Consider the following 25,946-nt stretch of genomic DNA (forward strand, 5'->3'; position numbering starts at 1 on the left):
CAACCTAGCAACATACATGTTCTCTTCAAATGATTAATATAGCATCAAATGAGACATACTGTTTCTCTGGAAAACATCCTTGTAAAGCTGACTGAAATGGGAGGTTAAATATCAAAGGGCTAACACAAAGAAACGGAATGATCAAACAACTAGACTATTTTGTGATTTACATGGGTTATTTTGCTGATGATTAAGTAAAGAAAAACCTGCTGAGATGAAGAGTAAGCAATTACACATTGAGGAAACTCTCATACTTACTGCCTTATTAGTAGTATTCATAGACTGAGAGACCCTCCACATGGTGATCACTTGCTAATTCCTTATAGCCAACAGCTTTGATGTGCTTACATTATGTGATTTACTTGGAGGAACAGAAAAGGCAGGAAATATTCACTGAATGCGTAACCACTGAGCATCAGAGAAAAATTGCAGAATTCAGGAAACATTTGAAAATAAAAAAGGCTGCATGCTTATTAATGGCTGTATCCCATCTTCAACTGTCAATGTCCTTTCCTAGAAGGCCGGTTAATAAGAATAATATGTTAATCATAACTACTGGTTATTGCAAGATACAGAATAATTTCCAAAAGTTAGAGGGAGATACTTCATTGTCAGCACAGCTGACAACAGCAGGAATAGTTGGCTGTGGAAGTAGAGAAAACTTAGATTACTAGACCAGACCATACAAGTTTCCTTTTACTGAAGTTTCAGTGTGTTACATGTACAGAAAAGACTTGGGAAAATGATACTTAACAAAGATTTTCACTAGAACAGTTATTCCTGGTTCCTCCCATCTGCAATATGGCTTCCTTTCTGGTAAGGAACCTTGTCTTTATGCTGACAGTCATTTTAAGCTCCTTTCCTGCTGCTAGGGAAGGGGAAAGGTGCTTGAGCAAAAATTAGGTACAGATGTCAGTTGATACTTTTAGACAGATTCAAAAACAATTCTAGTAATGGCGGATAGAAGAGAACATCTTACCTGTGTCTGTGCCAGTAGTGAACCAAAATATCAACAGATGGTGACTACTGTTCAAATGCCAGCAAGTGATGTTCCTTGAAGCACAAGCATGTTGTGAGGACATTTTTTCTGTGAGAGCATATAGTCTAGGGACTTGTGAACAAAGTATCAGGATAATAACAATAGCCTGACGATGGGATCAGCAAGTTCATCTACGGGCACAACTGTGCTGACTTACACTTGTTCAAGATGTGCTGCACTTGCTGCAATGGATGACATGCCCAGTTAACAGATGATGCATCTGCCTTGATAGTCCACAGCACAGTAGCAAGTGATATGTCATGTTTTAGTCCCCACTGGTATTGTCATTGCTGAAGTCTGAATGCCCTGCAGATTATGCAATTTAAATGCCCTCTGTTTTCAAAGAGAGAAAAGGCATGGTGTTGAGGAGTATTTAAATGTAGAATGGTTGATGGTTGCATATTTATATATGGAAGACAACCACAACACACATGAAGACTGTAACATGAACCCATGTGAAAATTTTGTATTAGTAAATAAATAAATATCAGTAAATCTTTTCCAGTTCCCTTACTTAGCTCCTAAGGTAACATGCACCATACATTACTGAAGAAATACAGTCTGTCTTATATTCCTACAGCATAGAGCAGTAAGTGAAACCATGGTTTTACTTTGAACATTGACCGAAATATGGCATTGTCAGCTTATCATTTCTCGTAATAATTTCTAGTGTGTGATCAGTTTACAAGTAAAGAGGTGAATTAAGTGTAAGACGGTCTTAGCACAAATGCAATGTTGATGAATGGAAACAAGTCAGGAATACATCTTTAAGGAGGCTTACCTGGATAATCATTAAGGATCTAAGCTCATGGTCCAGTCTAGCTTGACATGTCACCATCCGTAATAAATTACAGAATGGTGTTGGTTTTGGAAAGTCCTTCTGGCATAACATACTCAGTAGTAATATCATCAGGTTTTAAGGGAGGCCTTGTACTTATGACTGTTGTCATTTAATATTGTAGGGATGTATGATCTGCACTATGTCTTTCATTAAAGGTAAAGCTGGCCAGAGGATGACAGTTTAGCTTTCAAGGATTCAGATTTTTTTCATTTCACACTGCAATGAAAACAAAAGCCCTCTGGTGTTTTTTGTTTTTCTTTCCACAACATGAAATTGTATTGAAATTTATTTTCAGATTGAAAAGTTAAGGTTTTCCATCTGAGCCTCAAGTCTGGGAGTAAGCAGAAAGCTTAGCCTGGAGTCAGAGTAGTCAAGCTGATATTCCTCTGTTTTAGTTTCAATGCTATTTCATTGATACCAGTGATAATAAATTTGCTAATTCTTTGCACAGTGAATCAAGGAACTTATATGAAGGATGTTATGTAAGAAAACATGAAAAAATACTGAGAGTGTTATATCCAACATATAGTTAACAAACAGAGGAAGACGCATTAAAAATATGTCCAAAAGTCCTATTCAACAGGATATTTCCATAACATATGGCATAAGGAATAGTTTTTCAGCCATAAGCCTTAGGCAGGTATTAGATGCTAACTTATGACATTCATCACACTGTCTAGGAGGTGCATATGATTCATACTAGTCGATCAGCTGCCTTGGTTTTAAGCAATTTCACGCTAAAAAGAAAATGTATTAGCAAAAGCTCTTTGCTATTTGGTTATGGTTCTTTGCTTCCTAAAATTGCCTTCCCACTGTGTCCTCACCTGTAAGATAAAACCTGTATCATTTGACTGTTAACAGTTGATACATATTTTGTATAGACTGCTGAACTGAATGTTAAACCACAGAAGATAGGATACTTTATAATAAATAGATCCCTCTATCATACTGGTAAAGGTGATGATTTGTGACATGCTCCATTCTACTCTATCACAATTTTTGTTTCTTTGTTGTTGTTGATGCCCTTCCCCACAGAATAGCCGATTCGGTGGATTTATCCGTAACAATTTCCTGGCAAAGTGTACTTGTCCACTGCAACTTTTAGGGCAACTTTTCTGCAGTTATAGATAGTGGGGTTTGATTCTCATGCAGCCGGAGAGATACTTTTTCAGTCATTTACAAATGGTGCTGTTGCTGCCCGTTTGTGTCACGGCCACGAGTTGCTGCTGGCCCTGCCTGCCCCTGCCCAACCCCTGGAGCCTTCACCTCTCTGCCTACAGCCCAGGGCCCCATTGGGGCTCCCCCCCGGCCCTGCCAGGCCGTGGGCCTTGCTGAGCCAGGCCCACCCACGGGCTCATGTCCCAGCCGGGCCTGGGCTTGTCCCTGTCCCTGTCCCTGTCCCCATCCCCGTGCCCAGTGTCTGGGGCTGGGGCTGCCCCGGTGCCCCCCCAGAGCCCAGCTCCTGGCCTGGGCGTGGGACAGGCCAGGCTGCCAGACCCTGCCCGGCCTCTCCCAGCCACGGCCCACAGGGCCCGCGCTGTGCCCTGGCAATGTGGCTGTAGATGTTACGTGAAACACAGGAGGATTTCATTTGCGGATACATAAAAATTACATTTGTGAACGTAGGAAACACATGCCAACTCTCAGACGTTTTGCTGCGTCTCTCCCAGCTCTATCCTGTGTAAAGCTGAATATGTAACTCAATATTGTAATAAAGTTGGGGGAGAGAAAATCATGCAAAGAAATGTGTAAGAGTTTTACAAATAGTGGCAACGTTAAGATAAATGCCTCTGACCAGGGGTCAACAGAGTTTTAAGTGTAGGAGATAATGGAAACATAATCTGGTGCCATATGATACTTTAGCATAATGCATTTTTCATTTCAGATCCTTTCTCTCTCTTTATACCCTGAAATGTGGTATATTTTTGTCCGAATTTTAATGTGTCTATAATCAAAAGATACTTTACCACCTAGGGAAGAGGTAGGTTTCTAGGAGCTTTCAGTAAAATGGAAAAACAAGAGGGTGGGGTAACTTGAGCAGGCGACCGAGCGGTGGATTATGCTATGTGCTATATGGGTGCTGTGATCCCCATCCTGCAGGTCTGGGGAGGGGATTTAGGGCATATCATCTGCTTGAAACTACTCTGCTTTTAAAGGAGATGCTAAGGACAGTTAGGAATTTTATAAAAGCCCATTATAAAATTGAATAAAAGAACAGAGATAGGAAAATGTTGTCTTTTCAGGGTATCCTCCTTTCTGTAGCTCGGAAGTCTTTTGCACTGCCTCTCTGTTTAACAACACCACCACAGTTAGTGGTTTTTCCAAACAGTGTTCATGCTTTTCTTTAGTTACAGTTTCCAGATATGCATCAGGACACTACACACGAATAACAGGGCATTTTCAGTCTGGAAGTTTTTGTATGTTAACATTCAGTGTTGAGTTCTTCTGCCATAAAGGAAAATGTCTGGGCAGAAGACAGGGGAAGATTATGCCACGAAACTCCTTGTAGAGTTTTTCAAAATATTCTATCCAAGAGGCATTTGCTCATCACGGTAAGGCATGGAAAGCACCTCTAATTTTGGAGGGAAGTTACCCGGAGGCTGTGTTAGTCTAAGAAACCTGTGACCCTCAGTCTCAAAGGGTATCTATTACTAAGAGCTTATGATCAGAACTGTCTACACAAGTAACCCTTAACACGGGGAAGATTCTGTGGGAACAAATGCAAGTTAATAACTTCATTCCTACTACAGAAAAACTCTGGGAAATACATTAATCATTGTGATGTTAATAGATCATAATGATATCTTCAAGAATAATATGGTTTTTAATAGATTTTATAGTATTAAGAAATAAAAAGGAGTTGTAAAATTTAAAACATGCAGGGCTGGTTATGATTAGCCTTTTTTTCCAGGAGACTTTTCCTATAAAACTGCTTTTTTGTGGTTATAAACCTTCCATCAAAATCCTGAAATTAAATCTAGAAATAAACACATTTTGCAAATGCCATGCCATTGTAAATAGAGGTTTGGAAAATTATCATTATTCACCGTCTGCAGCTCTGTGTTTAGAGTTTTGCAGTCTTCTAAGAAACTAATAATCATCCTGAGTGATATTTTCAGGAACAATTGGAACTTGTTGACAGCGCTAAAAATTTGAAATTCCATATTTTAAAGCAATAACTGTTTCACATAGTGAGACAGAGGATGCAGCATTTAAACTGCCTGCATTTAGACTTTAAAATCAGCCATATGGGACAGAAGGGGTCCCTCTGGAAAAATATTCGTTTAACTCCTGATAAATTACTCATTTTTGCTTGTTTATTTTAAAGGACAACATACACAGGAATGTATTCATGGCAGATGAATTAGCTCCTATACTATGAGTGTGCAGTGTGGTTAGCGTGAAACATTTACACCACCCAGCTCATCAGAAACCAGTCAGATCATTTGTTTCATTCCAGCCGTGCTCTTTACATTTACATGGGGCCTGGGGCAGAGGGGTTTTCAAATCTCTCTTTTCTCATATATAAAGTTGCTCTTCTTTTCAAAATCCTGACTGCTTTAATCACTCTGTTCTAGTAACAAAAAAAAAACCACTGCAAAATGATGTCTAAATCAGTTTTCATTTCTGCGGAAGCACTGATATAATTGGAAGACTTCTCCCTGGTTCAGTGGACTTTGGTCAGCCTGTAACTATAGCAAAACTAGCTTTTTTTATGGCACAATTCATTTCTGGTCCTGAGAATAACACAAAAAGTTCAGAAATAATCAGAAATAGAAAAGTCATGTTTTCAGTCAATCCAACTACTTGAAAATCTTCATTGATTCATTTACTTTACAAGGAAAGGCTCTGTGAAATGTTTGTTTCACTTAGTTCAGTTTCACTTTTCCCTAATAGCAATACCTCTTTAAACAAATATTAGCATATATTTGACACAGCACTTGATAGACAGCATCTAAAATACTTTGTCCAGTTCTGGGCCCCCAATATGGGAAAGACATCACTAAACTGGGGTAAGTTCAGCAGATGGCCATCAAGATGGTTGGGGTTGGAGCCCGGGCCCTGTGTGAAGAGGCTGTGGGAGCTGGGTTGTTCAGCATAGAGCAGAGACAGCTTTGGAGGGTCTAACAGCAGCCCCCCAGTGACTACAGCGAGGTCACTGAGAAGATGGACCCCCATTCTTGATAGTCATGCATGGCAAGAGAACAAGAGACAATGGGCATAAATTGAAACAAAAGAGGTTCAGACTGGATATAAGGAAAACCAAATTTCACCCTCAGGACCACCAAGCAGCGGAACAGGGCCCCAGACCATTTGGGCAGTGCCCATCCTTGGGGGTTTTCAGGGCTTGACTTGGTAAAGCCCTGAGCAGCCTGGTCTGACCTCACAGCTGAGTGCTAAGGACAAAGAGAATTCTCTATATGTTGGTCTAAGCATTCCTGAATTGGGTCATTGACACAGTTTATGAGAGACCTTTCATACAAGAACATCTCATCGTACATTTAGGAAAAAAATATCCAGTAAAGCAACATTGATGGTTTCCCCACAATAATCACTGTAAACTGGAATGCCTCCCAAATTCCTTCCTACACAAAATGAAGAAAAGCACTACAGTTCTGTCCTTTGCCTTTCTATCTCCTCTCTGTTATCTGGGAGTGATTTCCAGTGCATCCTGGTCTTTCCCATTCCTGATCCATTCTGTATTATTCAGAAGCTTCTACCCAGAGATTACCAATTTTTATTCTTGTCCTCCCTCTCTGTGCATAATGCACAGTCAGGTGCTGGGACATAAGGTTGACTGCCTGCTCCATCACTGCTGGAGAAAAATAATTCAGTATGTGCTGTGTCAGGCATCTTAGTACAATCTTGGCTCATGAGCAGGCTTACAATTAACTACCTATAAAGATACAAGATATATATATATCATTTATAAAGATGATATAAAATCATGTCTCTTCATTGCTAAATAGGAGCTTTGCTTAGTAAGAAGTGCATTGGAAGTAAAAATATGTGTGCTTGAATGTATTCAGCTTCATATTCCATCCTTTAAAACTGCTCTCTCATCTACAAAAGCCCAGACTGTGAAATTGAAAGTACCTGTATGTGCGCTTGAAAGATGAAGAAAGTATTTCCACAGGCATTTTCACTTGGAAAATGAAGGCGCATTTATATGTGCTACCCTTTCAAAATGTTTTCTGAGATAAAGTTATTCACAGAATAATTTCAACAAGTCATTCTTGAGTCTCTTAGATCTCAGACTGAAGATTATTTTCAAACAGCTCTTTGAGAACAGATTTCCAGAATTCAGGCTGAAACAATTGGTATTGCTCAGACACATAAGCTGAATATGGTATATTCTGTCCTTGAACAGGCAAGCGTGACTCTAATTTCAGGCTTTTTTGATAGGAATACTAATGTTCAGATGAAATTCAGTATGCAGATGCTTTGTAAATTTTGGCCTTTCCTCATGTGCCACTGATGGTTAGCTTTTTTTGAAATATTCAGCAAAGACCTTAAAGCATCCTTGCACTAGGGATATATTGAAAAGCCTGCAGGAGGTTGTTTTAAGGAGTTGAGCAATCCTGTACAATCCAGCAGACATATTTATTTTGCACAGCTGAACACATGTATCAGGGTCTAAGTAAGGACTTGGACACCCGATTTGGCAGTAAAATCCGTCAGTTTTATTCCTTGCTCATATTTGCTGCCATTCCTGTGCAAAACTTTTTTCACCTAGTAGGACATGGCCATGTGGAGATGACTTTCTGAGTTTCCCCATGGTGGGTTAGCCACAGGTCACCCCGGCAATTCTCCCCTTAAGTGTACTCAGGTGTGTGCTTGAATGGGGACTGTGGGCCAGCAAGGTGACAAGAGGTGAGGGGACTGGAAAGATTATTGTGATAGCAGACACAAATCCTCTGTGTTCCTGGGCTGGGGCTGTACTTTGTGTCCCCCCAGGTAATGCAGCTTGGGGAACACCAGGGACCTCCTGATTACAAAGGCAATTAAAAGTAAGATAGATAGTAGGGGTGATGTGCTTCTCGGCAGTGCCTCAAGTCAGTGCAACTTCCTTGATGGCTAGTCTTTATGGAAAAGGATATGAAGCATCTGTTTTTTGTAACAGATTGTTTTGTTTCGTCTGACTGTCTGTTTACTATTATTAGTAGGCTGGTTTCCCTATGGTACAGGTTTGTCAGGGAGGAATTTATTTAAAAACACATTTCTTTGTCTGTCAAGGAGCTTTTACATGTATATCAGGGAAGGTGAAATTTATACTGTGCCAGGACTGGAAAAGCTGCTTGACAAAGAGAAGCAACCTAGTAAGGAAGATCTTGCTTAAAAAATGGTACTCAGGACCTGATCTATTTAATCTATTTTAGTAGTCCTATTAAATTCAGTTTGAATGTATTGAGAGTAAAACTCATTTGAATATAATGAGACTACTCAAAAAAAAAAAAAATTATTAGGCTTGATCTCCAGACCTGGAAGCGAAAGAGAAAGTCAACAGACACCATATGCAGTCTGTATTGAACCTACGTGCACATAAGCACACTCACTGGGTGTGTAAGCACACAAAGTACTGATGCTATGAATAAGTTCACTTTCTGAAGTTCGCTTTCTGCACTGTAGTATAATAGAGTAAGTTTTTCAAAAGCACTTAGAGGAACTGCCCAACTCTCCTGGTTAGCCAGGGGCTGGCACCTATCTAAATTGCCGTGGTGTTTCTGAGTAGTCAATCCTTCCGTGCTATAGCTAAATGTACATCTGAGATCCTCTCCCAGGAGTACAGGTGCTCTATCTGTTTACATACATACACTTATATAGCTTCATACTGCCAATTCCTCATGCTTCAGTCCTTACATAGACTTCTCTCATCCTCATGTGGTCCTGCCGCTTCCCCTGGGCAGTCAGCAAGGAGAATGGCCAGAGCAGCCGTGCATTAGGCTCAGCTTCCACCCAAGACCACCCACCCACCCACATGACAGTACAACCTACCTTAACCTCTCCCTGTGATAATGGAGGTGTGTACATTACCATGAGGAAATGGGCATGTTCTCTGTCTTCTCCTGTATGTGTAGATCCTTAGATATTCTGTGCTAAAGATGCTGTATTCATATTCAAGTTAATCATGTCCATTTATTTAGGAAAACAAACTGTTTCCCAAATCAAAAACCAAAAACCCCTCTTTCAAAGAGAGCTGCAGATCTTTGAGGGGAAGTAAACATATCTAGAAGGAAGCTTTTTAAATTGAAAGACTTCTCTATCTAAAGGAGATGTGAAAAGCTATGCCCTTGCAGTTTCTAAAGCCGATGGACTTAAATAGGAACTTAAAGAAATGTGCAAACTCTGTCACCGTTGTTCACCTCTGTGATATGATCTCCCAACTCAAGACTACTTACTGGATCACTGAACTGTCAGTGTGTTGTTGTATGATATGTTTTCATAATGCCCCACACTGCTGAAGTGAGCAGGGATATAGCAAAGATATATGGGTTTAAAACGGAATTCTAAAATTGCCTGAAATTCCTTCATACACAGAGTTTACTCTTTATATTTGAAAAATACTTGGAGTCTTTTAGCAATTATATTATCTGGTAGCTGGAAAGCCACTTTCTTTAAAGATTAAAAAAATCTGATATCGGAAGCCTGTTTGGAGCCTAGTACACGTCTAATTATCTTTCTCAGTCTTAATTATTTAGTAAGTGCTAATAAACTGCACGTATCATGACACTCATGTTTAATAAGCATATAAATTTAATTGATTTTTTTCCTTCTCTTTGAAGACTAACAGACATGGAATTCAATCAAAAGGCAATGGCATTATAACTTCCAATATAACATCAGGTTTTAATAAGCCTCCTGTTTGCTGCACACATGTGCTTAAGACTGCCTGGAAACCAAATCAGCAGAGAAAAGGGATTACTTTAGATTACTTTGAAATGTGCATTGTTTGAAATGGCCTCTGGTGACCAGCTTTCATGAATGGCTGATTTTACTTGTGGGGCACGTCATCTGGCTCAATTATACCACGCTCTTTTGTATGACAAGTGCACTTCTTGGCTGTGTTGAAATATGAAATTCTAAAACAAAGTAAATCAGATGGTGAGAAATAAATTTAAGTAACTGTATATTATTAGAAGTTTGTAACTTAGCAGCAGGCGCTCTTCTTACTGAAAAATATGAGTGAATTTTCTTTTAAAACTTTCACAGATTTGAAGTTAATATGAAAATATTATTTTAAATTTTCTTTAATGTTTTATTCAACTATATTAATGGCATTAAAATAAAAAAGACATATTTTCCTTTTCTCAGAGACAGATCATTTCTTCTACAGTTATGTATTTTTAAAATGTTATTGGAGTTTGTTGTTTTATTCTGACATATGAAGTGTTGGAAAGTTTTACCTACTAAGAATATCCCTTAACCTGTACAAAGTTATAAAAGTGGGTTAACAAGTGTGCATTATACTTTCAAGTCACTGCAGGCTTTTTCTTTTCCTGTCCGTAACCGTTTGCAAAATTACAATGTAAAAACGTAATATAAGGTTATGATTCTCCCTGCCTGCAATTACTTTAAATTATAGTTACTTTAAATTAATCTAGCCTGAGGCACTGATGATACATCATTATAATACAGAGATTACATTTAGAAGGTGAACAGATAACTGATTGATTAGTAAAGTGTGTTGGAAATCCAATAGGTAATGATGAGATTAGACCCAGATAGGAAGTACATTCTTTGTGTTCACTGTAAATCCTATACTTTACAACTAAGATTAGGGGATTAACCTTTAAGAAGAGATGGTAGGTCTTGCTTTTTCCTGACTTCTGCTGTACTGTAAATGTGTTTCCCATGGCTGCAGGCTCGATATTCCCACAGGAAACTGACCTGCACATTTACACGGTCATGCCTGGTACCCTGAGATCACAGTGTTTGTCTTTTAAATACAAGATAGCAGTGTAAGACGCAAGAAGAGCATTACCTTTACTACACTTAAAACAGTCATCTGTCAACTGCTTTTTCCACTTAAGTGCTTCACTGTATGAGTGAAATTGAGAGTTGTTGCTGTTGTTGTTGTAGAGTGTTACAACCCTCTAGTCGTCAAGGCAACATGATTTAAGGAGAGATTTAAGACTTCTGAACCGCTAGGTTGCTTTGGTACAGATGAACATCTCGCCTCCCTGACCTTTTATTATGTAATTTCAATCTGTCTGCACAATCTTCATGAAATTACTAATCTCATGAAATTACTAATTTTGTTGCGTGTCTAACCACACACCTGTTATGATTCATAGCATAGACTATGTGACACTTTAAGAGGTCTATCCACCCTTTGACATAAACATCAAACATTCACAGAGACTGTAAGTGTGTTGCTGAGAAAACCCCTTTCACTCCCTTTCACCTTGGAGTTTCCATGTATGCAAAATATTCTTTAGTACAGCAGCCTTGCTAGGTGCACACGTTTCACTTTAAAGCAAAGAACTGAAAATGGTAGGCGTAAACCACTGAATCTGACCTTTGCAGGGGCACTAGTGAGTGAAGCCACCTCCATTTAACGTGATGTCAATGACAGCAATTTCTGGCACTACAGGCAGACTGGCAGGTTTTTGAAATGCCGCTGACCAGGTGCCCACCAAAGTGACCAACTTCCAAGGTCATATTGGAAATTACAAAATGCTGTCAATAGCAAATCCCTACTCTGCTTTTTATGAATGAAGAGAATTCTTCTTGTTGTCCTTTGCCTTTCTACTTTTCTTATGGAGAGTCTGATTTTAAGGAAACAGAGAACACTCAGGTCATGTTCCTGGAAAAAACACTCAGCAAAGCTAAAACTGTCAAGTCAGCAGGTCATAGGTAAAATACATAAGAAGGTAATGCTCTTCTGCTTGGGGTGAGGAAAGAAAGCTCATTTTCTTGTGGTGATTGATAGCTGAGATTTTGTTTGTTTGAGAGGTTTTATCCATTTCTTTATCAGAGAAACCTGTGAGAAGAAATTATCCAAGATGATCTTTTGCATAAAGGAAATGAGGCAACATATCACTTGCAATGACAAGGCCTTCTGCTTCTTTTCCATGCTTTTGACATATTTTTGTGCAAGTTCCTAGCACTTGTCAGCAAATCTCAAAAATGTCCTAAGTAGCAAAATGTTCATTTGTGGACTATATCTTAATGTCAATTTTTGGAGGTAGGGAAATCTAAGTACAGAGAAATAATCAGTAGGATACTGGATAGTAATGAGGAACAAAACACTTAACCAGAAAATTGCTACCACGTTAGGAGATTCTTGATTTAGGATCCCTGCAGTACCTTACATTCTTAATTCACTGGACACATTTATTGCTAATATCAGGGGAACAGAAACCTGAATTCTGGTTCTCAAGCTCCACAATCACAGTCCACAGTATTACTAGTATTATTACTATTACCGCTGTTTCTTTTATTGGCCAGAGTTGATCCATTTTTGTTTCTAAGGAAAGGCCACTAGAACAGCAGGCCTTAACCTATGACTTTGGATGATGTGCTGTCCTCGCTGCTCAGGCTAGAAAGAAAACACCAGCACTTTGGTGCAGAGAAGACAAAGTTGTCTCCCCTTTGTTATCACTTGGTCATGAATTACTGATGTGGGGCAATGCATAGCCCATGGTATTGGAGACATATATATGTCCAGTATCCTTACTCATTATCCCCACATTTGATTTCAGATTTACAAACAAGAAAGAAACCTGTTCATGTAAGCCAGATTCCCTATAGAAGGATATGTTTAAGCCACATTTGTAGAGTATTAAATATGAAGAAGTCCACACATCTTTAAAGCTTATAATGGAGTATACTTATGGATACTCAGTGCTCTGTTTCATAAACAAAGTGTATGATTCTGCACAGATTTTTATTGGCCAAACAGAAAATGGGTCTTTAACATAGTAAACATAGTAAAAAATGTGGACATGAAAACAAAGTGGATTCTCAAAGGGAAAATGCTATTTTTGGAAAACTGGGTGTCTTTTGTTGTGTTCCAAACTAAGCACTTTCAGCCAATGCACTGAAAAATCTTAAACACTTATTGGCCAAAATGAATATAAAATCTACGAATAATTTCAAAGGATACTATTCTATCTTTTGCTTTTCTTCCTAGTCACTGAAAGATATTCTCTTAAGAGACCTAGAAATACAGTCTTCCTAGTTTTTATGCCACATCACACGAAGTGGCACTGTAGCCCTTCTTCACAGTGCCCTGCCAATGTAATTCAAGTTTCATGGGTAATTAACTCTCCAGGCCAACAAGTCCTTGAACTGCCTGTTATAATACTAGCAGCATAGAAGCAACTAAAGATCCAAGTTCTCAGATTTTATCCCATGAAAGGTGAGTACAAACTATGAATTTGTGCTCCTGTGGAAAAAAAAAAAAAAGAATCACCGAAAGGAAAAATTACATCCAGATGAGGAAAAAGAGTTTCTTTGGATTTCTCTGGTTTCATTTATTTACTGACTACATTTCAGTTGTCATAGGTAAGTTCTCTAGGAAAAATATCCTTTAAATTTTCTGAACAGCATATACAGAAGTTATGATCAGCACTTGTTTACTTGGCCAGAGAAAAGCATTTTATACTACCGTCTTAATTTCTGAACACTGCACAAGATTTTAAGTTTACTTCCCCATGTGAATTTGAAAAGATCCCTTTTAGAATTTCTCCTGTTTTTGTCTATTTCTCAAGACAAATTACAGTGTCTGTAGGCGCACTTGTAGACTACCAGCCAGTATCCAACACAAACCTTGCAGCCTTGTCTTCCCTATCAAGCCTGTATTTTGACAGTTTTCTTTACTTCTTTTCCTTCTGAGAGTGGGAAACAGGCTGTAAAAGGACAAGTTGTCAAAGATCACCTTTTAATAAAGATATGTTGTACGCAAAATTGAAATAGTTATGAGCAACAAAAGGTGGCATTACTGTGCTCTTGTGCAAGAAGCATTCAATGAAACTTGGGTAATTAATTTTATATGTGTAGATCAGTCCTGATATTTTCCTTTATCCATCAAGGGGAAAAAATTAGATTTGGAAAAGAAACCCTTCATGCCCTTTTTCCTAGAAAAGACTTGCCCAAGGTGGCCCTAACTTGCTAAAGCAAAAGGATTTTTTAAAACTAACTAGTGTAGCCCAAAGAGGGTGAAATGAAGAATACTTGTTAATGTTCATTTGGATTAGTGTAAATTTTATTAACACTGAGGTGTAATTGTCAGGAACTTGTAGTTTCATACTGTGAGGGATTATTCAAACATGTTGGTGCCAATGTTTGCTCAGTGTAGTCAGGATGACTGCACTTTCTGGGTCAACATTGTCTGAAAAAGTTTGCTGTACAGTGCGACTGAGGTAAGAAACTAAACATTGAGTCTCACTTCATGTAGCCTTTGTGCTCTGTGAGGTGAGTCAAAGTTTTGCTATTTAAAGATCAGACATTTAGAGAAATTGTATTTCTGCTTTTGCACCAAGAGCATGTGGTGTCTGGTGTCTGTCAGAAGAAGGCTGACTTCTCCGGTAACCCTGATCTCTGGGGCTTTTGTCAGCTTTTATGTGACTTACAACAAATACAAGGAAATTGAACTATTTTTAAAAGTCAGTCCAGACTAATTACAGACTTCCAGTCTACTTACCTGAATGTTGTGCAATCACCGAAATGGTGTTTAACATTAAATGCTGATCCCCTGTATTGGCTTTGCGGTGCTTTAATGTCAGTTGGAGGCTGGACGGTTTGTTGCTGCAGAGACAATGAAAGACAAGATTTCTCTGCAACAGACACTTGGGTTTTCCTTTTAAAGACATTCACACTCTTCTGGTGTAATTACAGCCTGCCAGAGTGAGGAGCATGAAACTGTTTAGCTTGCGAAGCTTAAAATAAAAGGTGTATGTGAAAACAAGAACACGATCCTTTTTCTAGCAGTCCAGCACCAAGTCCCATCCCCTCCCTCTCCTGTGGCTTCTTCCCCTGAAATTTAGAGCACCTTCCTATTAGCGCAATTTTAGGTGAGTGATGGGGCCCTTTTTGTCTTCTGTGTTGCTCTCATTAAATATTTCTGCTTATTAATCTGTTTGTAGTTCATGTTGCATGTCTGAATATGAAGTCTCAGGGTGTGGGAGCACAGATCTCCTCATGAATTATGCTCCAGTCTAATTATATAATGTGCACCCCAGTTCCCATGCAGGCTTCCCCTCGGGCAGACCTCTTGAATGTTCTTGGGCTTGGGTGGTTTTCTGGGGATTTTTTATTGACCAATGTCACCATGCTTTATCCATAGTCCCAAAATAAAAACAGAAGGAAAGTATGTGGCAGGTCAATACCCTGGAGGGAGCAGGCATGACTCTGTGGTTTCTTTCCCACCCCTTTCCTTTTTGCCCCCAGATATCCCCTCCCTTCCCTTGTGTAACAGGACGGGTTTGCAGAGCTTCAGTCAGTAATGCCAAAAATGTTAAAGTGTAAGTGGCTACCCATTCCTCCCTGGGCCAATCAGTCATTTTCAGTCACAGGTTTAAATCTGCTGCAGCAAAGCCAAGCCTCTGTGCTTGCATCAGGTCTTACAAAAGCAAGGCTGTTTGAGTGACAGGCACGGAGAGGGGGTTCTGATAACGTACTGAGCCGAGTCTGGAAGCGGAGTATCAAGGACAAGGCTGTGCCAGAGGTACTGTGCATTATGGATGAGGCACTCAGGTCCGTCATTGATTGATTGAGGGACAGTTACGCTCTTTCACAATGCTGGGTAAGATCATCTGGACTGTCACTTAATATGAGCTTTCTTGTCAGTGGGAAGATGACTTTTCACGTAGTGATCCAATGCAGACTGCAAATGACAGCCATGCTCTCCCCTCTGTTTTGTAAGGGTTTAGTTGCTCATGCAGGTGAGTTAACCTAAAATAGCTTTATCGCATGCCAGGTGCCATACGCTGGAATTAACCCTTATTCTCAGAATCTCAGACTGACTATAAATATTGGAAAAGCACCTGCGTTTGATGATGTGAGATATAGGTCCTTTATCTCTAGCAGCCAAGGTGCCATTTAACTGCTGCGTAGGTATGGTATTAAATTAAGTAGGGGAGCTGGGGGGAATGCAAATTTTTTTACTCTTTTCTTTCAGGACAGAGAACGAAGCTGTAACGAACAGTTCTGGAGACTTTGAAGCACAGCCACAGTACTGAGGTCTTTGACTGACAAGCCTTCTGCTTTCTCCTTCTTACAGGGCTCCTCCTACAGATGTTCTGAACACGTCTGCATCCCGGCAATTTTTTACTGTGCCCAGGTACTGAATGTAAGGAACAAGCTACATAAAAAGAAGCGTGGGGTGTAGGAGAAGGAGCACTGTGAGGAGTATACCAGAAGTCATGCCTTTACAAAATGCAGGCAGTGGCATGACTTCAAGCAAAAATTATTTGAGAAAGTGTAGCTGCAGAATGACCGAGCTTATTTTTAGAAAATGACAGAATAAAGCTCTTATTCAACAATATGGCTTATAATCATGTTAAATGGTATGTGTCAGGCTTGACTTCCCTAAGTGTTATCCTTTCACTGTGTGACTGGAAGTTTATTTATTGCTTGAACAGAATTTCTTTTCCTCCCTACAGGTCTTGAAAACTAGAGCTCAGGCACTTCTGGATCGGTCTTTTAATTGAAATACTGGAACTACTATGAGGTCTTCTTGGTTTGCACTCATCTTGGCAGTGCTCAGTACTGAACTGCTAACAAGTCACTGTTCCACCGTCAAGTCCCCGAGGTTCAGAGGACGTGTGCAGCAGGAGCGAAAAAATATCAGACCAAATATCATCCTTGTACTCACAGATGATCAAGATGTGGAGCTAGGTGAGAAATAATTGTTATTTGCTACTTCATTTCCTCACATGTCTTTCAGTAATTTCTGCCAAGCAGAAAGTACTTTAAATTCAGGGAAGGTACTGGTCCTGGAACAATATCAGAATGTGGGACAAGTTTGGAAAATGAGTTAACAAATATTATTTAATAGCATTCATCACATTTAATTACAGACTTTAGGAAACCTATGCTTATCAAAATCTGCCATGGAAGGCTTTAATCACCAGCATAGAAGGATTTAATAATACATGCAAGGACATACAGGTAAAAAATTTGCATCAGAAGCCCTTTTTCACTTTGTGACTTTCTGTAACATTTAAAAATTTGAGCCTTATGAGGCTAACCTTTCCCTCAATGCTGTATAGGTGAGTGTCTTGTCACATGCATATATGTCATCTGACATGTTTATGCACACATACAAACTGGTCTGGTTTCAGGACATAAGCTTAATATTTCTGTGAATTATTAAAGTGTTTAAAATCCATCTGCTTTAAAACTATGCTATATGTATAAAAATAGGATAGTTTTGCTTTCACAAGTATACTAAATATCTGAGCACAACCTGGACATACCAGCCAGAAGTGATTTTCACATATTTTTCTTAGGGTGGAAAAAGTTAAAACACTTGGATGATGTTCCAGGAGGCCTTTGAATGTTTTCCATTAAGTAAGTTAGAAAGATATTAATAGTAGTTATGCATATAACTGATTTTTTGGTTCACTGCCCAAAGTGAAAAATGAAGGAGAGAAAGAGGATCATTTTAGGTTACCCCCAAGCAAATATTTTAGTTTTGGGGGTGGGAGGCAAGATCAAAAAGGTGAAAAATTGGCAAATCAATTTGAAATGAAATCTTTCTTAGTGTTTTTTAATGAAAGACATGTTTTTAATAAAAGTATAGTGAATTTCTAAACAAAGTGCCATATGACATTGAAAAATCAAAATGCTTCATTCCAGAAAACTTATAACAAAATAGTTCATTTGTTCTAAAATCACATACTTTCAGCCAGAAAGTTGTAGACAAAAAGTGGTCTAGATCTAAAAGCAATTCTTTAGTTGCTAGCATTTTCATTTTTGTCATGATGCAATAATAATTTACACAGTCCTTCAGGGCTGTGAGAACATAATTAATAAACTACATTTTGTGACTGAGAGTTAATGCTTTTATGCAGCATAGCTCCAAGACCAGGCCTTTAGATCTGAGCATATCTTATCTTTTTTATTTCTCACTCTTTCAAATGTCTGCTCTGTTTAGCCATGCTGCATAATGAATGGCTGTTCCCAGCTCCATTTTTGGCCTAAAATACAGCTATTACAATAGGAATGCATTTCTTCTTGATAGAGCCGTTCTGAAAATTTCATTAAAAGGGTCAAGTCATGTCTTCCTTTTTGTGGTCCAAAAGAGCCTACTTTCTCCAGGGCACTGGGGAAGGTAGGTCAGCAGACACATGTCTCTGAACAATGTTACCTTCTTGCTGTCTTCAGTCTTGCGAGAGGCTATGCAAGTGGTGAAAGAGGAGGAAGGACGTGGCAAGCCACTTTGTTCATATTGTGGAGCTCCTCTCTTTGAAAGCTGCTCTGGATGTTCACAGGGCACTCTGGCTCCTATTAGCAGGCAGCTGAGCAATAGCCTGGATGTGTATGCATTCCCACTGCCTTGAATAAAGACACAGGTTTTGCCTTTTCATAGATCATTTCACAGGAAACAGGATTCAGCCCCAAGACTTACTGTACTGCATTATTCACACTTCTGCTAATAAATCATTCTGCTTATTTGAAAAGTAAAGCCATACTGTTTTCCATGTGTGAATTATCCCCTCACCCTTCAGTGATTCCTGAGCAAAATCTTAAGTTTCCCAAAGGTCAATGGGAAGTAACACTTTCTGCCACAAACAGAATAAAACTTAGGCAGTGGTATCCAAAAAATCACAAGACTGGAGGTCTCTCAATATGGATTATTTGCTATCATATTCCCAGCATGAACATTTCTAAAAGCTGTTCTAAATGAATGATTTAACATAAAAGCATATAGGGTACGTTATAGACTTCAATCAGGGAGGATTTGTCTCCAGAGCATGTATGCGCATTGAACCAAAATATTCAGCTGCCGGAGTGCAAATGATATACAAGGGAGTTATCCAAAGTAAAATTTGCAAGATGCAGGGAGCTTGCATTTAGTTAGTGCTCAAAGCATAGGAGTATGTGCATCTTCCTATCGATCTGCACCATCCCCCTGAGTTTTGCATTCTGAATGCAAAAAGTTCAGCAAGGCTGCTGTCTCATTCAGCTTATCAGATAAAACCCACAAATTGCTCCACAACTCCAGTCAGTTCCTATCTATGCTGGGAGGAATGTGTCACAGAGGAAGGATATTACAGGTCAGCTGGTGGATGGCAACTTAAGCGGTGTGAAGCAGCCTGGCCCATGGTACTTGAAGAAACTCAGCAAACACTTGGGCCCAGAAGCTGGGAAATGACTGGTTAAATTGTGCTTCTGTGCACTTTCTTTCCCCCACCAGGATCTTGAGGGTAGAAAAATAACTGCCCAACACTGAGGCAAATGGGCATCTTGCTCAAGACAAAGCACCAGAACCCAGAACTGCCCAGAACTACTGCCCCCCTGGAGACAACATACTGCTGCTCTTCAGGGCAGTGGCCCCAGTTCCCACTGGGGTCAGGTCTGTACTCTGATCAGGCATGTGTACAGGTATTTCCAACTTTTTGCTCGCTCTTTAGTCTCTTCCCCTGTCCTTCAGATTCTCTATCACTTGCACACATCAGTACCTCAAACCATGGCCCCCCCAATCACTCTTGTAATCCTCACTGTAAATAATACCTTATAATCCTCACTGTAAATAATACCTTGCATAATGCCAGAAAGGAGTCAAAACTAATGAGTACATTGGTAGGTCCAGTGTTTCTAACCCAGAGGCCTTTGAGATGTCAGAGAAGTGGGAAGAAAAAAAAAAGAGGGAAAATTCAGTTTGAGACAATCACTTTTTTCTGTACCCTTGTTTACAGCCTAATGCACAACCCAGTGAAATCCATATAAACCATCCACTGAGTACAGCACTGGGTGAAGAGATCGCATCACCTGGATGTATCACATCAGGCATAATTTGCCTGGGTTGCTTTCCATCTTCACTAGAACTAAAGTACTGAAAAACATAAGCTGAAAAAATGGGGATATGTGCTGAGATCTGACAAAGTCCATCCCCTTCCTGGGGCTTTGTGTACAACCCATATAAAGACAAGGTCGCTCTAGCTGTTCCTTTGTAGAGATGCCCACCTGTGATACACCTGGATGAAAGTCCATAGCAACTTTAAGACTTGTTATGAAACCTTGTTTACCAAACATATTTCTTGATACATGAGAACAGACTGAGAAGTGACACTGAATTTCTTGCACGACAAAACTTGCTAACTTCTTGTGCAAAGTGGTTGTTCCCAGTTATCTGGTTCCCCTCAGGTTCTCCCCAATCGGTCATGTAGAGCGCGAGTGTCCTGCTGTCAAACAGTGCCTGAGTATGTGTGCCCTGAAGACTGTGGGCCAGATGGTAAAGAGCACAAGCTGTGAGGAGAGCTACAGAGAGCAAAGAATTATAATTTATATCAGCAAGTTTTATCTCCTACTTATGTTTTGTTTTCCAAATGCGGAAGTCTCACCTGCTTTGAAGTGCCTATTCCAGAATTTCCAGAGGGGCTAAATCTATTATCAGTGTCAGTAAGTGCATACCTGGAGGAAAAACTTACTCATAAACAGCAGGTTTGCAAGAGCAGAGGGCTGACCAAGCAGAGGAATGAGGAAGCGCTCTAACAGCTACTCATTTATAATGCATAGAGGCATGAAAGTGCACATCAGCTCTGCTGCTGTTACCATGCATTAGTGTACCTGAACAGTGCACTTTCCATCTGAGGACCTCAAAGCACCTTACAGCTGAGCTCTCAGCATTAAACTGTGACATTTCAAAACCAGGAGAGCTATGGCAAAAACAAAACAAAACAAAACAAGAACTAAAAAGAAAAAGCCAGCCTGGGGTCCGAAATAAAGACGTGTAGAGTGAGGATGATCTCTCATTTGACTTTTACTTAACAACTCAGTGAAATGCTCCCACTCATATAAATGGAGACCTTTTGTGTTCACGGACCTCTCAGTTACTCTCCTACTTCTCTGTATCTCTAAACTCATGTGTTTTTTCTGTATTGAGTTCAGGAAAGCACAAATGCAGATGTTCTGCATTTAGAAAAGAGAGGCTGTGAAAGAGGAAGGGTCCAAAATGATGGAGACTTATATGCAGGGTATTAAAAGTATCATTGAAGACACAGACATTGACACTGCCCCAGGAGATGCTGAAGAGCTAAATGCCTCTTCCTTTTTTTAATCAAACAATTTTGATGCAAAAAATTTCATAGTCAGCACTGACTCTTTAGCCCCAAAACAAAACAGAGCATGCTTAATTTTAACGAGTAAAATAAATTGTAAGATTTTACTGCTTACACCTAAAGTTGAGCCTCCTTGGCAGTTTTGTGGTTTTACAGACATGTCTTTCATGTTTAAAAAAACTATTTTTTTTAATTTGGTTTTCAAGTGACCCAAACAAAACCACCAAGAAAAACTCTTATTGCATCAGTGGAATCTATGAATTTAAATTTAAGCCCATTGCTGTCAACTGTGTGGAATTAATTGTAAAAACAAAGGGAAAAAAACAAAGTAGAATTCCAGAAACCTCTTCTTTGCCACCAAAATTGTGTATTACAATTCACAAACTTGCTTCCTGGACGCATAGTGCCATATCCACGGTTCACCCTCACCCTTCAATCCCTGCTCTGTTGGATAACAGAAAGAGCAAAGTTTGACAGCTGTCAGCAAATACTGACAGGCCCTATCAGGAGCTGCTCAGTCTTTCTGCAGTCTGAAATCTGCAAGGCCTGCCTGTCTCACCTTGTTGTTCATGAAGATGTTTTGAAGGATGCAAAAAATGTCTTTGTTCTTTAAACCGGATCAATACAGTTTCTTGAGAAAGGTGCTGAATTTTGCCAGTATTTTTTGCATGCAGATTCATCCCCAAAAGCTGATTTTGAGCATAGTGCTTCAATATGGGAGCCAGACATGCTGATCCTGTGTCCAGAGAAACTTTCCTCTAGAAAAATTGTTACTTAATTGCCTCTCTATTCTCCTCTATCTCTCCCTCCCTCCCTTACCTTCTTCCTGTCTCTCATTCTGTCTCTCTGATTATCTGATAAAATGGAAAGAATTGTAACAGATTATTGGTAATCTCAGAATTTTACATATTTTACTGGCACATTTACCAATTATGTCTTCTGTGTAACATACTGTTTTCCTACAGCAGTGTTTGAAGAACTATTGATCTATAAATTTTACACAGCTCTAAAGCTTTAACATTGTATTTCTACATTAGTCTGTATTTTAATTTTGTTTTGAAGCCTGAGAAAAATGTATTTCTGGAATCCTGAATAATATGTTTGGTGATACAATAAAAACCTTATCTTTTCTCCTAAAATTACCTGAACTATGGAGTAGTACAGACTGATGTCCAAAGGCAAGCTAATCACTGATACTTTACTTTTAATGGCATAGTAGCAGCCAATATATTCTAACTATTTTTGCTGCACAGTGATGATCAGTACCTCTTATTGCAGGGTCCTTACAAGTGATGAATAAAACCAGAAGGATTATGGAGAATGGAGGGGCTTCTTTTATCAATGCATTTGTAACCACCCCAATGTGCTGCCCATCGCGTTCCTCCATGCTGACTGGGAAGTATGTGCACAACCACAACATATACACCAACAACGAAAACTGTTCTTCTCCCTCATGGCAGGCTACTCATGAGCCACGTACCTTCGCTGTGTATCTCAATAACACTGGGTATAGAACAGGTAAGAGACAAATCAACAGCAGTTCTTTGTTTGAAGTGAAAATGACAGATATTTCAGCAATGGGTCTCGAATCACTGCCTAAAATGAAGCAACTATTGTCCCAAATTGGAATTACAGAGGAGACGTTAGGTTTAGTGTTATGGAGAGGGAGGGTAGTACTGACTGCTGGTCCAGATCTGCAGCTAACGGCATATAAAGAAACTCACTCATAATGGAGCAGCATATTTTCACATTTGGATGTGGGAAATAAACTGTTGGGCAGTTACACCTAGTGTGAAAGAGGTGCATTTTAGTGGCATTGTGGGACTGAACTGGCAGTTCCAGCCGTGATTATGGTCAGTATTATGGCCTGCTTGTGGACAGCTGCTAACAGTTATGGAAGAAGATGTCAGGGCCAGGCTGGGGTCTGGTGCCAAAGACCTCACAGGAGTGAAGTGCCTGTCATGGGAGTGAAACAAGGTGAATGGTATAATTTAAACTTTGCCATGGGGCAATATTTCATTTGCATTTTCTGAAATGGAATAGAAACATGCCTTTAAGAAGGATTGTTCTGCTGTGCACCAATAAGATTTGATAGTTTTCTTGTAAATTCCTGGTGGTTTTCCGCAGTCAGGAGATCCCTTTCCTGTCTACAAAGAACTCTTCTTATTCCTCTCGCCTGCGCTTCAGCTTGATGTAAAACCTGATTCATTTCTGCATCACCTATCCCCTAAGATTCAATCTGTAGACACGTTAGGCTCCAGGCTGACTTCCCCTTCGCAAGGTACAGGAGTTGTGCGAGGTCATGAGGGTGCAATTTGTCCAAAAGCGTCACTCACCTACAAAGACTCCCCTTTACAGGACCAATGAGGCACAGATCTCGGTGCCAACTGCGTTCCTTACAATGTAATTGGCAGCAAAGAAATTTGTCTCTATCAGCAGCTTAGGCACAAGAACAGATTGCTTTCAAAACATATAGCAAGCAAATGTCTCCATGCTGTCTGCTTTTCCTAATTCTCTTAATGCTGCTATATCCAATGCCTTAAATTTATCTGCCTGTTTGCCATCTTCACTACACAGACAGCTCTCTCTTTTTTCTTCTGTTTCTCTGTATCTGTAGTTCTGGAGAGCTTCTGCATCCTGTTCAAAAAGCAAACTCAGACAAATATTTAACTTCTTTGGACCTGATGTTGGCTCTGACACATGTGCTGAATAGTACTTCAGTCTCTATTAAGCTGGTTTCAGTGAAGTTACCATCTGAGTACAGCGCTGCTAAATCTGAGTAAGGGTCAGCATCAAGGCTTTGGAGGAGAAAAACAGGGGAGAGAACTGACAGTCACTGCTAGAAAAGGTGCTGAATTCACCCTAAAATATAAGCTTTGTCTCATGGCTTATGTCTCAGAAATCCTTTCTGCTTGATCTATGGCTGCCTCATGTGGTACTTGGCTTTCCTGTTCTTAAAAAATTTAGTATCATCTTATTGATTTGTAATCTAATACTTGCACAACTAAATGCCTCATGTGTAAACTAGATAGCTCTATCACGAGCCCTCCCTGCCCTTCTGGGCGTAAACACTCTGCTTTGGGTATGTCTTCTGCACTGCCTTGTATTATGAAGGCATGTGGAGAAGTCTACTAAATGCAGACTTGGCCCTATTAAATGGAAAGAAAAAGGGGTCAAAAGAAAAGGAAAAGGAAAAAAAATCCCTTTCCAAAGGCAGGCAGGGAGAACATCAGTCCTAAAACCATCAGGGTAAGTGAGTTTAACAAGGGGCAGGAAGGAGAGAAAGGAAATGGAAACAAATGAAAATACTTGTATGAAACTCCGATGCTGACCAGGGTACATTGTCCAACCCTATAACAATATGTCTGTCCCAAAGAATTTATCCACTTACTCCTTGTAAGATAAGCCTCCCTTCTAATTACCCACAATTATTTTTGGAAGTGGCAGCTTAATTAACAGCAGATCTTATAATACATTTTTTAAGGATAGTGTTGCCTCATTAAAAAGTTATCAAAAGTCCACTAACCAACTAATAATCTACACTTCACAGCTAGAAAGTTTAGTAAAATTGTAATGACTCAAGAATACCTGGGAGTCAAGGATAATTGGGAGTGAAAAAGAGGGAACTGGAGAGAGAGAGTGGCTACATGCCACATAGACTAGTCGTGACTCTGCGCTGATATTGCAGATGCTGTGGGTATTTACCCTGTGCATTTCTATGTGTTTTGAGAGGAAATCAATATCCTCCTCAATGGGAAACTGAAGTGGAGAAAAAGAAGTGAGTGACTCACACAGTTTGGTGACAGTCCTGATAAGGCCCTGGTCCAGAGAGCTCCAGTCCAGATGAGACAAAGTACAATACCTCCAACCTGGTTGTCTGTTTGAAATTATGAAGATTTAGCTCTCACTTTTTGCACAGGATCAAATTATTATGTAAGTCAGTGGAAATAAAGAGGTGAGAGAATGTTTGTACAATGTCCTTACTTCTGTTCACTCCAAATAGTTTCCGACATCTATAAAGCATCTCCTGTCTAAACCTGCTGCAGCCTTAACTAAACCCTCTATACTGCAATTGGTCACATGTGGGCAGATTTCTTATGAGAAGAGTCCTGCTGAAGCCACGAGAACTCCATGCAAGCACAGTAGGCCATTTAAAGAGAGGTCTGAAATGTGCTCTAGTAAACTGTGGTCATAATTAGAGCCCACTGGGAAAACCTGGCAAAGAACAGAATGGGGTTTTCTTTCCTTTTTCTATTTGACTCTTCTACTCCCGTTCTACTCAGATGTGACCTCATGGAGATGTTGCATTTCATGGAAACACCCCTTTTTGAATATTATATGACAGTGCTAAATCATAGGCAGGAAAATCGCTGGGTGCTGGCAGGGCAGAAAATATTCAGAAACAACACTGCCAAACCAAAATCACTTTTGCTTCTAATTATAATTTTTAAAAAATCCCAAAACAATTAAAGATGTTTCAATGTTTACGGTTTCCCTTACTCACAAGCTGTATGCTAATGCAGCAATGAGTCAACTGCACAGCTTCCTGATCGTTGAAAGTCCACTAACTTGGTAATATTAAGCTAGAATTTGTAGGAAATAGCAGGGAAAGCACAGTGAATAGGTAGAAAGAGAAAACAAAGCAACTCTGGAGAGCTTCAGAGAGATGAGACTTTTGTTTTAATTACATAGGCTCCAGCTGCTCATACTGGGGAGGAAAAAGGGTGACTCTGTAATCACTTTCAAATTTTGTGGAAATTGTGAGAAAAACTCGAGAAGTTTTCTTTTATCTTGTAGTTTTTAATGTCAGTAGACGTCCCTTCAGCTATTTAGA

At 39.6% G+C, this 25,946-nt stretch overlaps 1 protein-coding gene across 8 annotated transcripts in view; it reads left to right on the forward strand.

Moving 5' to 3' along the window:
• SULF1 (sulfatase 1) overlaps window positions 1-25,946 on the forward strand; it is a 124,863-nt gene that overhangs the window by 43,557 nt on the left and 55,360 nt on the right. For 6 of the 8 annotated variants that reach the window (XM_069779491.1, XM_069779496.1, XM_069779492.1 and 3 more), the window contains 3 exons: window positions 16,108-16,167; window positions 16,490-16,724; window positions 22,391-22,630. In XM_069779491.1, the coding sequence (XP_069635592.1) occupies window positions 16,553-16,724; window positions 22,391-22,630 (412 nt within the window). In that variant the 5' untranslated portion in view covers window positions 16,108-16,167; window positions 16,490-16,552. Of the gene's footprint in view, window positions 1-16,107; window positions 16,177-16,489; window positions 16,725-22,390; window positions 22,631-25,946 lie in introns of all 8 variants that reach the window. The other 2 variants (XM_069779494.1, XM_069779495.1) reach the window with 2 other exon arrangements.

The sequence above is a fragment of the Haliaeetus albicilla genome, chromosome 3, assembly GCF_947461875.1.
Source record: "Haliaeetus albicilla chromosome 3, bHalAlb1.1, whole genome shotgun sequence".
Lineage (NCBI taxonomy): Eukaryota > Metazoa > Chordata > Aves > Accipitriformes > Accipitridae > Haliaeetus > Haliaeetus albicilla.